The sequence below is a fragment of the Amblyomma americanum genome, chromosome 2 (assembly GCF_052857255.1).
Source record: "Amblyomma americanum isolate KBUSLIRL-KWMA chromosome 2, ASM5285725v1, whole genome shotgun sequence".
Classification (NCBI taxonomy): domain Eukaryota; kingdom Metazoa; phylum Arthropoda; class Arachnida; order Ixodida; family Ixodidae; genus Amblyomma; species Amblyomma americanum.
Genome location: NC_135498.1, coordinates 81,142,483 through 81,157,807, shown reverse-complemented (window position 1 = coordinate 81,157,807; position 15,325 = coordinate 81,142,483). Strand labels below are relative to the sequence as shown.

The following is a 15,325-nucleotide window of genomic DNA, read 5'->3' as shown; positions in this document are numbered from 1 at the left end:
CTGCGGTGCGGCCGAAAAGTCAACGAGCCGTCAGCTCCCTGCATGTCAAGCCCCCCATCAATTTTTTTGTTGCCTTCCGTTTGCAGGTTGGTCCCCTGGGCGGACACTGGTGTTTGCAAGCTGGGATGCAGAAGAATTTGGCATGGTGGGCTCCACTGAATGGATACAGGTAGCTGCACATTCCTTCCCCAAGTTGCCCTTTACTGCACATTTCTTCGAATACCGTGAGTCCCGGAAAAGACAGTTTAAATGTGTGTGCTGTGCTCTGCTGTCACCTACAGGCACACGAGCAAGAGCTGTCCTTCCGCACTGTGGCGTACATCAACCTGGACCAGGCAGTTTCTGGTGAGGGTGCTCAGTGTGATGCATGCACGTCTTGCTTTTGACATTAAACGTAGCATTAAGCATAGCATTGAGGCTCACATTCTGCAGAAAATCCGGCGGTGGTGGTGTAGGCATTGTGAGTGAAAAATCGGCCGGCGTAGGGTGGCCACCGTCTGGCCAACTAAGGGCACCAAGATTCTGTTTGGCCTCGCACAACCTGCCTTGGTCGAAAAATGAGCTGGCCATGTGACTTCGTCACAACATCCTAGGTCACGTGACCTTGTGGCATCGTCACAACCTGCCCATCGGATGGTGAGCTAACTGCCCACCATGGCAGTTAGCCCATGGTAGTTAGCTCAATGGTCGTGAGAGGCTCGAGAAGAGCAGCTTGGGCCTCGTATGCTCCATCGATGGCAGAGCAGTGGCACGTCGCTTGACCGCTGCACTAGCAGTAGAAGTATGAGAACTCCCAGGGACCTATGTGTAAAGTATGAAATGACCACTTTGGCGCACATGGCCATTAACCAATTAACACTACCATACTTAAGGTGGAGCTTAAGTGCCTCCCCCAATTTTTTTGCTTTTTTGGGGGAAATTAATGCACAAAAAAGACCTTCCATGTTGTCAGTCTTAGGGAAAAGTCTAGCAAATGGCATTGTTTGTAAAGAGGCCGTGGTACAGGTAGTGGGATCATTACTGCTACAATAATTAGGTGTTTGGCTGCTGATCTCAAGGTTGTGGATTTGATCCCGGCCATGGCAGCTGTACTGGCGAAATGCAAAAAGGCCCATGTGCTGTGCAATGTCGGCGCACAGTAAAGAACCTCAGGTTTTGTAAGTTATTCCAGAGCCCTCCTCTACACCATTCCTCGTAGCCCATATGTCACTCCAGGACATTAAACCACACTGTTCACAGTTCAGTAATTTGGTCCACTAGCAGGGACATCCAATGTAACCAACAGCTCAGCATGCATGCTCGCCAAGCATATCCCAGTTCCACCACTTTTACTCTCGCAGTCGCTTCTTAGGCAGCATGCGTCTTCTTCAGCATCACTCGTTTAAAGCATCGAAGTTGAGTGCAGTTGGCAGTCCTGCGCTAATGCCTGACTCATCTTCTTTTGCCTGGTTCCTCGTGCATAACGTGTGCAGGGAACAGCTCACTATATGCACTGGCGAGTCCGTTGCTGCGCCAGGCACTGAAGGAGGCCACGGAGCTGGTGCCCTGCCACGAGGGGTCGCACTCGGACATGAGTGTATACGACATGTGGAGGATGCGCAAGCCCCGCGTCCCCAACGATGCGCATGCACCACCCCTGTGAGCCTTGTCTGTCTGCTTCTGGCTTTCATACCCTCTTCTTCTCGGACATCGATGAGATCTCTTCTTTTTGAAAATTGTTTCCCTAAGCGGTGATTTCCATGTCATCCTTTATCTCATTGGCTCAGTGTCTGTCTGTCTTGCTTCAACTGGCTACCAAATGCACTGAGTGTAACTAAGAGAAACAAAGAAAACTAGATGCAGTCCCGTTTGGTTTTGAACAGCTGAATTGGTGTTTGAAGACAATAGCTTGTTTGCTTCAATGGCAGACTTACATACCTTTCGATGGCAAACTGCATATGCTGGACATTGGAGTAATGGTGATGTCGTATTAATATCGCGGAATATCCCTAATACTGACGCTTTCATAAAGCAGATTATAACATGACTACCGACATTTAGCGTGTCTCTCGTCTTCCACTTCTCTTTTCTCATCTTCCAAAGAGCAACTCACACAGCAGCCAGGGGCAAGTCTTTGCTACGGCTCAACCACTACTGAATTTAGAATTTTCCGTTGCTTTGAACTAAAGCTTTAATATGAACACCACAGCAAGAAAAGAAATCCTTCTTCCTTCTTTTTTGCCCAAAGCAGAGCCTTGGGTGCACATTTCTAATGATATGGCAACAACATGTAGTTTATTTTTTGACATGATGTTAAGAACTGCATTAGACAGGTCATTATCTGGCATGACAGACCTTGTGTGTTACGATTTTTGATTTCTTTTTTGTCTCTGTCCCAGAATAATGCCTCCAGCGTCGGGTTCAGATTTCGCTTCCTTCCTGCTGGGTCTTGGAGTGGCTTCTGCGCACCTTCAGTTTGTGGGAAGAGACCCGGTGAGCAGTAATCATACTCATTGCAGAAGCTAAACATTGCTGTAGCCTGGTACACAAGATGTTGCTGTAACAGTGCAGATTCCCATTTGTTCTTGAGCAGTAAGTCTTTAGGTCATATGACATCCCACTGTTGTGGCCTGTCTTTTCTTGTTAGTTTTGTCAGTCCAGTTATAAAGTGTACTTTTTACTGGAATTTACTCTGACTTACGGCCAGAGGCTTGCTTTCTAATGTAAATGCAGTGACTTTTTAAATGCCAGCATCAATGTTGGTTTGAATGTAATGTTTTGCAAGCGTAGACTTTCTTGCGGTTTGACAACCCTCAATATGCACTTTAGATTGTACGGTTTGCTGTGACAGTGCATGCAAGCAAACACCATTTCTGTAGGGGCTGCAATTAATTTTTATATAAATTATGATCGATTGAAGCTTGCTGTTGCTGCTCCAAAAGTGTTGCTTGAATGCAGTCGAAACAGTATGTTTTTTTTTTTTTTTGTCATGCTTGCAGTCTTTCAGTTTTTGCTATCACAGTGTCTGCTGATACAGTAGACTCCTGTATGTGAGACCATTTGGTTGGTTCCTCATAGGATTCTGTGTAAAAAAATATCCACTTAAGACAAGCTGTTTCGCGCGTGATTTGTGATGAAATTTCGCATCAACCGCGAACCCCGGAGACCCCATGCAACGGCACTCTCAGGGTGTCTGCGTGGCATTGTCGAGCAAAGGAAAAGATATAAAACACTTCCACACAAGAAAGTGCACCCCATCAAGATAGCTTCCGTGCGACTTTCCATGTGCAGAGGAGCTGTCTTGCGGGATTGCACTATCTTGTGGGTAAGCTTTCTTGCTGATGCAGAATAGGCAGGGCACCTTCGCTTCTGCCTGTGCGGAACGCAAAGATGCCAGATCACGATATTGTGCATGTGTCACATGCCACGTGTTGCCACCGGCGGACTAAAAGGCGCAAAGGCGCGAAGTGCACTGCTCTTAGACATAGGGCTTGAACAGTTGGAAGCTGAATTTTTAACTGGCACTTCGTCGCAATACGCGTTATCGCAGCGTAGAGTTGAAGCAAGTGTTGAGGTGAATTATTGTGATCAAGATGTGCTTTGCACTTGAACATAGGACGGCTGAAGCCACCTGTTTTAAGCACTAAATGCTTTCAGACTGCATTCTATGCATATGTTCCCAGGAATTAATTTAATCATACCTAAGTTAATTACATAATAAAGCCGAGTCTGTCTGTGTTGGGGGCAGTCAAGGCTGTACTGGGAAAGGCAGTGGCGTAGAGACCGGCAGCCTACAAATTTGAAATTTAGGATGCTACATCTGAGCACCACAGGACAACAGCTATGGGAAGTTACTAGGAATTTAACAGCAGCCAGAAGGATGCAATGGAAGGTTGTTTTTTTCTTTTGTAGGTGTAAATTCTAACAATGCTGAGCTATTCGCTGCTTAGCCTTCTATGTTTTGATGCACTTTCAGCCATAAGATAAGTGATGATTGAGAGCAATGAAATGAGTGCCTGGAATACCCGCTCACCAACAATTGCTATGAACACATGTGGTGATTCGCAGGCTTCGGACTACCCGCCATACCACACAGCGTATGACACATACCAGGTGGTGGTGAACCAGACAGATCCTGGTTTGCGCTCACTGGCTACCCTGGTGCGTGTGGTCGGTGTCCTGTTGCTGAAGCTTGTGGACTCGCTTCAGCTGCCCATGCACGCAGCCGACTATGCTGAGCAGATACGTCTTGACTACACCGTCTTCGAAAAGTCCTACTCCCAGCTGCTCAGGGACCACAACATCGACCTTGGTCAGTAGTGCATGTTGATGCTGGGTTTCGTGCTATGAACAGCCTTGTGGTAGGAGAAGTGCCGTTAATCCACCTTTGTTTTGTTTTGATAACACTATGCATGTACTGACAATGTCGTGGGTAAGGCATGAAATTCTTTAGCCATGTAAGAAAGCTGCTATTTTGCTCTAAATGCAGGGATGTATGATGGGCACAGGGCCGTTAGTGTTATTTGACTATGATTTATTCTGCCTACTTGTGTTTTTGCTTCAGTTTCGTGTGCCGCCACCTGTACTTTGATGCTGGAAGTAAATTGGGAGGAGCAGAAGTTTTCTATAATTGTACTCGTCAGTGAATTGCAAAAATTTTAAAATTGTCAGTGAATTTTTCATGTTGGCAAAAATCTTGCTTTTCATTTAAGGGTTTGCCTCTCTCTGCCTGTGCACTTCAGAGTACATTAAGAGTAAAGTAATAATCACAAGCGAAAAAGTATTTTGTACCTTTGGCTTGTTAGTAGGCATATGTTCTAAACATCTAATTCTTGCTATTTAACACAATTTTTTCCATGGCTCTCATATTGAATTATGCTAGTTTCTTTGTTTACACACGTCTTATTCCTTGTTGTTTGATATGCATCATTATGCTCTGGGAACTACTTTGTGTTTTTTAGACTTAGCCCAATTTAGTGGGCTGCCTTGCTCATGGTCTGAAGACTTATACGGAGTGAATCTGTTTGGGCTCTTAGAAATTTAAGTAACTGTAGTTGTCGCATAATTATTCATTACCATATAATATTGTTTCAGGGTGCTGCTGCCTTTATAACATAAAAAAGCAGTGGCTAAAATTCCATAAGCTGCGTTTTGTACCAACTGAAATGCATGTTTGATGATATTCAAATTATTCCATATTTGCACACTCTCTGCCATGAACATGAAACATAACATGATATTATGAGGAAGAAATTAGAAATGTGGTCACTAGATGTAGTTTGCCACTGATAATTTAGCTCTCTTAAGAGGTTGCACTGCAGACTTGAAAGGCCCTGAGTGCCAATGTTTAAATTAGCAGACATACAATAGACTCCCATAAAGACGAACTTGATTGAGATGAATCCTAGGATAAGGCGAACAATGTGAGACGATTTGGTTGGTTCTCCTCAGGAATGAGTGTCAAAAAAAATTTGCCCCTGGTGAACCGTTTGGCGTGTGCTTCAGTTAGGACGAACTTTCAAAATGGCTCTCTTGAGATGTCTGCCCGGCTCTGTCAAGGAAAGAAAAAAATATACACTGTCTTCTTGGGGGTAAGCTTTCTTGTCAGTGCAGAAAAGGCAGGAAGACGTCGGATCTCAGCATCACTCCATTGTCACATGCTACCTGTTGTCTCGGGTGGACTAAAAGGCGTATAGGTGTGGAGCACACCCGCTCATTTTAAACAGTTGCATGCCAAATTCTTAGCTGGCACGGCATCGCAACACACATTATCACGGTGCAGAGATGGCCAGATATTGGTGCCGCATGCGCATTGCCTGCAGTGGATGGAAAGATGCGTAGTGCATCTGCTCCTAGAGTGCATTTATGCTGTGGAAGGGGTGAGATAGATAAAGACGCACAGCTACCCAGCTGAGCACCTTTGGAGCACATCTAGCCTCAAAAATAATAAAGATCTGAGGAAAACACAAATAGCAGTCGCTGCGGAAGAGGTAGCGGAAAATTTTTAAAAAAAAATCTAGACCAATTCTCTACTCAAGTAGGATGTGAGCTTGTTTCATGCCTTCATTCTTCAGCTCACCTTATGCATAGTGTCATAATTGTTCTATTTCCCGTTATCCTTGCACTGCAAAGCCATTTTATTCATTTTTTTCATGTAACATTTATTTGGACATGCTTAGTATGCGCACGTATCTTTTGTTGGGGCACTGCTGATGAGACAAACAAATTTTCATGGTCTCTTTAAGCTTGTCTTAGAGAGAGTCTACTGTATTTGATGTGTTTTTCTGTTTAGTGCTGAGCTTTTTGTTACATGTAGAGCTTTTTCTCGCATTTGCCTCCGCTCTTAAAGTTTTCCCTCACCTTTTTTTTTTTCTTCAAAGGTTCGCTTAAAATCCTAAAATTTGGCCATGCCCAACTTGATTTTACCATGTTTGAAGCAGTTGTACCCATGGCATAGACTGATATGAAGACCTTCACTATGCTGCATCGTATACTGTGTGTAGTAATTTACTGGGAATATATCTTTTCTTGCGTTCTTTACAGAGCCACTGTCCAAGGCACTCGTTCAGTTTGAGCAGGCGGCACTGAATTTTCATGACAACTATGAAGAGATGAACAAGAACAAGTAAGAGCTGTTCAGGTTTTTCTATAGAATATATACATAAGTGTCTTCAGTTCTGTGGTAGTCGAGAAAGGCTGAAGCAGAGTAGCTGAATCTTTAAGGTGTGTTGGAGAAAGATTTTGAGCTCTAGGGTGAACTGTGATCCGCTCTGAATATTACTCTAGGCCCGCTTACTGAAGTATACTGCTGCAAACAAGCGCAAATCTAAGGCCACATTAGTTATAATTCGCCTGGAGCATGTAACTGCCCTCTGTGGACCTTGGGCTGAAAAGGCTTACACCCACATTCACTGTACGTTTTGAATGTGTACATGCGGCATTGCAATAATTTTGTGGTACAAATGTATCGTGTGAAAAAAGTAATGCTTTTAATAGTTTCCCTTCAACTGTTGGCTAGTAGATGGGGCATCAGTAATGAAGTGTTTAATCAAGAGTAGTGTCATCACATCTGAATAAGAAACACAGCATCTTTGCTAACTCCAAGGTATTTGTGGAAACCTATGAGGACAGTTTGTCGTTTGCAGAGGTTTGATGGGCATGGATTCAATGTAGGCAAGAAAGCATGAGTTATGAACAGCAATTCATGCCACTTACAAGATCAGCAACATCTAAAGACTAAAATTCATCTAAGGAAACCTTTTTATAGCTCTGGATTTTTGTTGTTTCTTTTGTATGCATGCTGTGGTGGCCTTTGCACACGGGCCAGTCCTCATGTGGGCATGAATATACTCAGATGAGAGTACTGGCCCTACTTGTTGCTGCATGCTTCTGATACTTTTCTCGTAGATATAGTTATGCACCTTCCTGTACAGTGATCCACTGTGCTGACTTTCGAATTTGCCTCTGCACAGCTTGCTCCTGGCCCTTCAGGAGTATAACGACCGCCTGATGCAGCTGGAGAGGGCCTTTCTGCTCCCAGCAGCCTATCCACACCACCCACACTTCAGGTGAGAGCTCTCGATGGTAATATGGCGGTTTCTTGTGATGCTTTTACTGTGCAGCCATTCAGCTCAGCCAAAGTCTGAGTTCGGAGCTTTAGCCTCAACTTTCTCCTTTTGGCTCATCAGCACCACCTGATGTGCACAACACGTTCCTGGACCACTTCGTGTGTGACTGTACAGTCGACAAGAAAGCATTGGTGCCTTTTTTTTGTTTTTTGCACATCATTTCCTATAAAGATGTTATGCATTCAGGAGAATGGCCCTTCTTATACTCTCTTGAGCATCAGACGACTCTACAGTACTTGTCTGTAGGGTTTCTGAAGGGTTAAAGAGTATATTAGATGTTCGTGTTATAGTATACCTGCGAGTGCCTCCTGTGCTCACAAAATCCTGTGAAAGCTATGTGTCAAACATGTTGCATCATGTAACTCTTGTTCTGTCTGGTGGCAACATGATGCAGGCACGTGATTTATGGGCCGGACGTCGACAGCGGCTACCAGAGCGTGCTGTTCCCACACCTGACGGCGGCCATTGCGAGCGCGCGGCAGGACAACCACTCGCCCAGCTGGAACCGGGTGCGCGAGTGCCTCTCCTACGTGGTGCATGCACTCCGGTCGGCCACCAATGTGCTCAGCAGCGCCGTCCTCACCAGGCACAGCGGCGACCGCTGAGCAGCAGCTGCAGTGGCAGCCGTCCCAAGCCTTTACCCCGTTCTGGTCACCCACTGTGCTCTGTCTTTTGTCCCCCTTGTCCCCTCCCGCCACTGCTTCTTCCTATCCTGGCATACTACATCGCAACGTCAACACACGAGCACCATCTAACTTTTGCAGCAGGAGTGCATTCCATTCTAAAAGTCATGCTTGGTGTCGGAGCTGAGTTTGAAAGCATATGCCTCTTTGCGCTGACCTTCTTTTTATGCTGCTAATTTGGTGGTTCCGAGCATTTTTCAAAGCTGTTGTTGGGCAAGGGAGAGTGAATCTGAAAATGCGGCCACCAGAAACGCATTCTCAGCAAGAATTGCCGCAAGATTAGTCACCCCACTCTCCTTTTCGTCTTTCTCAACGTTAATTCTAGTGAACTGCATCCCCCGTTGCTTCCGCTGATGCTAGCCGAAGGCAGGAAGAATTGGTCTGCATTTCTTGCACGCCAGTATTGTGATTTGTGCACCAACGGCATTTAAAATCTTAATTTTAATCCCTATCTTGATGTTTCTCCTGTTTCTCAGTTGCCTCTGCACCTGACTTTGCTTCTTTGCTGGCATCTTAGCCGAGTTGAGGCAGCATTTGAAATGCACTCTCATTGTCGTACTTTCATTGCGCAGTGTGCTTGCAGGTTTGCCTGACATCAAGCCGTGTTTACTGATAATTTGTCTCTGTTCAGTTTAACCCTGAGCTGGCAACGCAGTTTGATAGAGAAAGCCATGTGCATGGGTGATCCACTAAGGCATGGAATGGTGCATTTATAAATGCTTTGTTGTGCACCTTACTATGCCACCATGAAAACTGTAGTTTGGTATAGGCTGGCCAAAAGAAATCTCAAATGTTACTTTGTGGTCACTAATTTTTGCCAATGAAATTTACTCGTTTCCACATGCAGAAATTTTACTAGAGGTAAGACGTAACTTGCACCCCACATGTTTGACAACACTGTATTGTTGAGTGGAATGTGAGGTTCTGTGACCGTCCGCATGATACAAAACATGATATTGCCACATCGGCAACACCCTTCAAAAACATTATTTTTATGGTAACCATGTCACTCAGCATAATCATTTCAAGTGCACCTTGGCTTTCTTGTCTTGCTTAACATAGGCATGCTGTTGTTTTGTGAAATCTCAAAGCTTGCATATGACACATTTTCACTCATCTGCTGTTGTGCTTCTGCCGGCGTGTAAGCTTTTTTTTTTTTTTAATGACTTTCGTTGCTGGCATTAGCTGCTTTAAAGAGCCCACCGAAAATCGTGCCATGTCCATGCTTCTTAACCGTCCTGTCATTTGTAAACATTTCGGCATGGTTAGTTTATGTACCACACTATGGACACGTCATGAGGAACCCAGATTAAAGGTGTATTTGTCACAGACAAGCTGAATCGAAGTCCTTTGCATACAACTGAATATTTAATTTTTCCTTTTTTTTATACATTAGTTTCAATGTTCTTGCACAGCCACCTCGGAGTTTTGCATGTGCATTTGAAATCTTATAAAGGCCAGAGATTACCTGAGTTGGACAGAATATCTGCGGAATGGGAAAGTGACTGGACAGCTTAGGCAAAAACTGAGCCGCAAAACACTAGAATAAACAAACTTTGACATGGAACTTGGCGAGTGGGCTGCTGCTTCTGTTAGTAGTTGCACTGTTTTCATCCCTCTGCTCTCCATCCTTGTCATGCATGCCCTGCTTTGCTTTAGGAAACCTCACAGGGACATTGCAGTGCTATGTGCTGTGGAAGCATGGCCTGAAAACAACTTGTTTTGACAGAACTCAAATTTTTGTCGCTTTTGCTATTTTCATGTGGGGCTTTGAGATAACTGGTGATGTTCACAGCTTTTGATGATAAGAGTTAAAAAGGTGCCTTTCTGGGAGCACTTCTTTCCCTAACATTCGTCCCCAGCTGAAGCTATGTTGATTTGAGGATTTAATGGTGTTGGCGACTGTTGGAGAACTTGCCACAAGGTTTGAAAAAAAAAGGGGGGGGAAAGCATTGTGCTTTCTTTGGGTCCGTGGTTGTGGAGTCTGAAAGCCAAAACCAGGCTATGATGTGTGCTTTCATTGTCTTTTGCACTGTACCAGGAGTGTCTGCACAGTGTTTATGGTTTTGTTTCGTCTGTGTTGATTGCTCAAGCTCTACGAGGTTATGTATACCATGCGTTTTTCAAAGCTCTTCGTCATATTTGTGTTATCTAAAGGCCATTGACTAGGTGAGAAGTTTGCCTTCACGATTTTCTTTGTAGGCTCTAGTATTTTTTCTTTTTCACTTGTAAAAGATGTTATTGAATACAGAAATGCACAAATTTAATTTTTTTATGCGTGCTGTATCATCTGGAAACTGAGCTGAGGTAGGTAGCCCAGGATTTTAGAACCCTTGCGTCCTGCAAACTTTGCATGTGTTGCTGCTACGAGAGGTGCAATACTTGACTGTCTGGGAATTATTGTAAATCTTTTTTTTTTCATGTTGCATTTGGAGAGTAATGGGCTGCCCCTGAGAGTATTCCTATTTTATGTATAGCTTGTCATCTTATATTATCATTGCGCTTTCTCCATTCACAATAGCTCTAGGATGTACAGGAAGTAAATTATCCCTTGTCATCAGTTCTGTTGGGGCACTGATTCCTCATTTTATGTATTAAGCTGCCTGCCATTCGTCTGTGCAGAAGCAGCTCATAACCTGCTTCTTGCATGAATAGTCGAAGACAGGACATTAACTACCGGGCCTGTTAGGTGATCACTCTTGGTTACTACACCGTAAACAGAGAGGAGTGATGCACATGATATGAGCAGTGGTTTGATATGCATCTTTATTGGTTGTTGCTGTTTCTATGCTGTTGTGATAAAGAATGGCAAACTGCTTCACCTAGGGAAGGTCGGGGATCTCAAAGTATGCGTGTTGTTGAGTGCGTTCTTAGCTTTACAGCTTGAGATACCGCGTCTTCTTTTCTGTTACTTTCTCAAACTCAATTTTTTTTTGTCGTGGAGGATAACTACTGTCTGTTAAAATTTACTTTTTTTCATTATTCTGTGCTATAATTTGTAGTCTGTCTTAAGGTTTTGTGTTCTGTTGGTATCAAACTGACACAGCTGTGGTTAACGTGTTCACGCTGGCACTAGTACCACTTAATTACCAAGGAACGCTTCCCTTTGGGAAAGTGTGCACGCAGTTGTCAAAAATAATTTCATGTCAAGAGTTGGAGAACATCTATTTTATTGTTCAACATGATGTCGCAGTATGTTATTTAGCTATTCCTTTTGACGAGTTTGGGCACTAATTTGGTACACTGTCTTCTTTTGTTTGGACTGTGGACAGGTGTACAGGAATTCACTTGGCAACTGTTTCGTACCCATACTACAAATGTCCCTAGCTATGTCAATACAGCAGTTATTCAGTGCACAAAATCCTCTGTTGTTGTAATGTTATTTGTTCTTACATAGTTATTTACCTTTCCTGTTTGTGGAAATTTGTGAACTCTTCAAAACATCATCTTTTAATCAAATGAACTCTAAACCTGAACGTCAACTTTTTATTGCCACAAATGTTGTATGATGAGCTCTTCATCAGACCAGTGCATCTCCTTTCTTTCGCTCTTTTCGTCACATGGTTACCTCCATATCTTCCTATATTTGCTCCTCATTTGCCTGGATATCTTGAAATAGGTGCGTGTAGTGTAAATACCACTTTTAGCACTTTCAGCAATACCTTGTTGTTAAACAGTTTGACTGCCTTCACCTGTGTGACTAGTATTGGTTGCAGCAACTATGCCAACTGGCACGTTGAAATGCATAGACTATCAAGTTCTCCCGGTGTTAGCTCACGTGTCACTGGCAAATGTTTGACAAGTTAAAAAGTCTCCTTTCTGTGCTCTTTTGTGATGGCAGCTAGCGGATGGCACGTTTGCCTGCCATGAGTCTTTCACAGATTTTATGCAAGCGCATAAGAACACAGAAGTGGACAGTGAGTGCCAAAGGTGGCCACTGTTTCAACGACCGAACTTGGTCCTTCTTTTTCTACTCTCAATGTTGGGCATCCTTCATGGGTGTACTAAGAATGTTGGCAGCTTTTTTTCATCAGCTGCTGCCGGTGGCACGGCTGTGCGAGGCAACAATGGCAGCTGACTGAGCTTTCGAAGTCTGCTGGTTATTCATTGTATTTCGCACTATACCATGTCTTGCAAATCACTGCCGCTAAAGTGCTGGCTGCAACTCTTGCTTGATTATCAAGGACGAATTTGAAAAGCTGTTTGTGCATTACAGTGGTGCACTTTTGGACGGTAGTAGTGTAAACTGCTCTCACGTGCCAAGAACTGTGCGAGCTCAGTTTATGATTTTAATTTTGTGGGTTTGGATCTCGGCCATAGTGGCCACATTTTAATAGAGGTGAAATGTAAAGGCACATTGTATGCTGTGTGATGCCAGCATGTGTTCCAAGAACTCCCAGTGGCCAAGATTAATATGGAAACCTCCATTAGGTTTTCTCTGATAACCCACTTGCAGCTTGATGATAGACCCCGACATACCACAGCACACCACTCTTATTTGATGCTGTAAGCAGTATCTTTCAATGTAGTGGCAGTAAATTGTGAGACAGAGTGTAGAATGTGGCGGACATTGTTTTGCTGACATTTAGCTGTTAGTAACATTCCATTAGCAAAGCCCGTAGTACCTGTATAAAGTGTCATTCACCTGTAGAGAAGAAAAGATCAAAACTTAGAACATTTTAGTATTTGTTTTCCTAGAATCTCTTGTAGCATCTTTGCTGTATACGGTTGTGAAGCGCATGCACGGCTCTGAATTCGCTCTTGGCATCTCATTGCCAGGTCGAATCTATGTTCCAGTTCGGGAGCGTTGCATGTACCAAGTTCATGTACAGTTCCGATGGTGCGCACCAAGTGTAAGAAAGGGCTGGCAAGGATGATGGCTTGTGTTGACAGAGAGTGTTTTTGAGACTTGTTGTGCTTTGTTGCTCATAACACGGTACCCAACTCGTATTGCTTCTAAGATATTTTGGAAAAGTTGCAAGTGATCTTCAGTATTTTTTTCAGAAAGTGGATATTATTTGTGATCACCATTCACTCTTCAGTTATGGTTTATAAGTGGGTTTAAAGTGTTAAAAAATTGAGTTTGGGAACTGCGTGTCAAGTTTTTCTTGCTAGAGATGAGAGGCCTGAAAGGGCCGCAAGAAACTACTGTTGATGAATTCTTTGTCTTGTGTGATACATCATGAAATATTTACACAGTCAGCTTTCGGTTATAACTATGGTTTCGGTCTCGTTATAACTGCTCCTTGTTGTGGGCCTTTTTTGCAGGTGGTCTGGGAGCAAAATTAAGTCCTCGCAATCTTTTGAAAACAGGACTTTGCATGAAATTTTTCCTAAGTGCGCAGAGATAATTCTGTTCTGTTATAAAATTTCAAGGCAAAGGACTGTTACCTGTGATACCTCACTTACCAAGGGCTGACTTATCTAAAATAGTGAGTCCCTAACCCCTTTTAATTATTTATTGACATATTTTTGAACATTTTCCTAACAATCTTTAGTGCACTGTGCAAGTCGCGTGAAGCCACAATCTTTCAGAATCTGAATCTAGTGGCTGGACTGTTACTGTGTTGATTTTTCTAGGCAAAGTGTGTATGCGTTTGTTTGTCCAAATACATTCTCAAGATTGGCTCCAAACCTGTAGACCAGCTGCCTGATGCAAAAAATTAGTTTCACTGGAATTCAATTTCAGCTGTTAATGTGTAGTCTACAGAGATTGCTTGTCGAGCATTCTAATAAATTGTCAAAGATTTACTGTTTTAGTTGTCACATTTAGTTTGTGAGGAGTTCCCTTTTCGTCTAGTCTTATACACATATATTGAGTGTTCACAAAAATTATTGAGAGCACTGTCATTATTTACATTCACTTTATTGCGATCTTATTCAGTGGTCTTTAGTTTCTGTTTGGTATTTCCATTCATGCCTATCAAGAATGGTGGTGGTTGTGCAGGTTGATGTTCTGTACATGTTGCAAATAAAAGCCATTCTCTTTACACAAAACTCAACTTATTTGTATTGTCCACACTGGTGTTCAGTGCTGTTTGAACTCTTAACTCAAGAGCTGTTTCACTTTAGAGAAAAGTGTGGATGCAATGGTCATCATCATATTCACACTATCAGATGACAGAGAAGTGGGCAGAATGTAACCAACCCCTTTATATAGCCTTCATCGATTACGAGAAAGCATTTGACTCGGTGGAAACCTTAGCAGTCATGCAGGCATTGTGGAATCGGGGTGTAGAAGAGCCTTATGCGAAAATACTGTAAGATATCCAACGACTGCACAGCGACCATAGTTCTTCATAAAGTCTACAATAAAATTCCAATTAGGTGGGGTGTTGGGCAGGGAGACACGATCTCGCCAATGCGCTTCGCTGCCTGTTTACAGGAGGTGTTCCGAGGCTTGGATTGGGAACAGTTGGGGATAAGAGTTAGTGGAGAATACCTGAATAATCTGCGATTCGCTGATGACATTGCCTTGCCGAGTCACTCAGGAGATGAGCTGCAAATCATGATCAATGAGTTAGACAGACAAAGCAGAACAGTGCGTCTAAAAATTAACATGCAGAAAACCAAAGAATGTTCAACAGTCTAGCAAGAGAACAGCAGTTCAGAAATGGCAGCGATGTGCTGGAAGTGGTAAAGGAATACGTCTACTCAGGGAAGGTAATTTATTTATTTATTTATTTATTTATTTATTTATTTACAGATACTGCAGGCCCTTCTCGGGCCCATGCAGGAGTGGTTACAAGGAGGGAATATAAAACAAAGGGAATACGTAAAGTACAAGGGTACAAAAATAACATTTCATCGCTATAGTGGCACAGGGTACTAATGACGTCAAAGCCAGCAGAAGAAACTAGCGGGTTGAAAAGGAAACACATGTAATTGCAAAGAAAATACAAATGACAGCGGATCTGGATAATGAGAGGGAAATAATTAGAAGGATGGGAATGGGGTGGACTGCATTTGGCAGGTTCTCTCAGATCGTGAATAGCAGGTTACCAATACCCCTCAAGAGAAAAGGGTACAGCAGCT

General features: G+C 43.3%; 1 protein-coding gene across 4 annotated transcripts in view; it reads left to right on the top strand.

Moving 5' to 3' along the window:
* The window catches only part of LOC144121509 (putative N-acetylated-alpha-linked acidic dipeptidase), a 33,660-nt gene extending 19,373 nt beyond the window's left edge, over positions 1-14,287 (top strand). For all 4 annotated transcript variants that reach the window (XM_077654746.1, XM_077654745.1, XM_077654744.1 and 1 more), the window contains 8 exons: positions 87-169; positions 282-345; positions 1,473-1,638; positions 2,379-2,472; positions 4,048-4,291; positions 6,523-6,604; positions 7,452-7,547; positions 8,002-14,287. In XM_077654746.1, the coding sequence (XP_077510872.1) occupies positions 87-169; positions 282-345; positions 1,473-1,638; positions 2,379-2,472; positions 4,048-4,291; positions 6,523-6,604; positions 7,452-7,547; positions 8,002-8,212 (1,040 nt within the window). In that variant the 3' untranslated portion in view covers positions 8,213-14,287. The remainder of the gene's footprint in view (positions 1-86; positions 170-281; positions 346-1,472; positions 1,639-2,378; positions 2,473-4,047; positions 4,292-6,522; positions 6,605-7,451; positions 7,548-8,001) is intronic.
* The last annotated feature ends 1,038 nt before the right edge of the window (positions 14,288-15,325 follow it).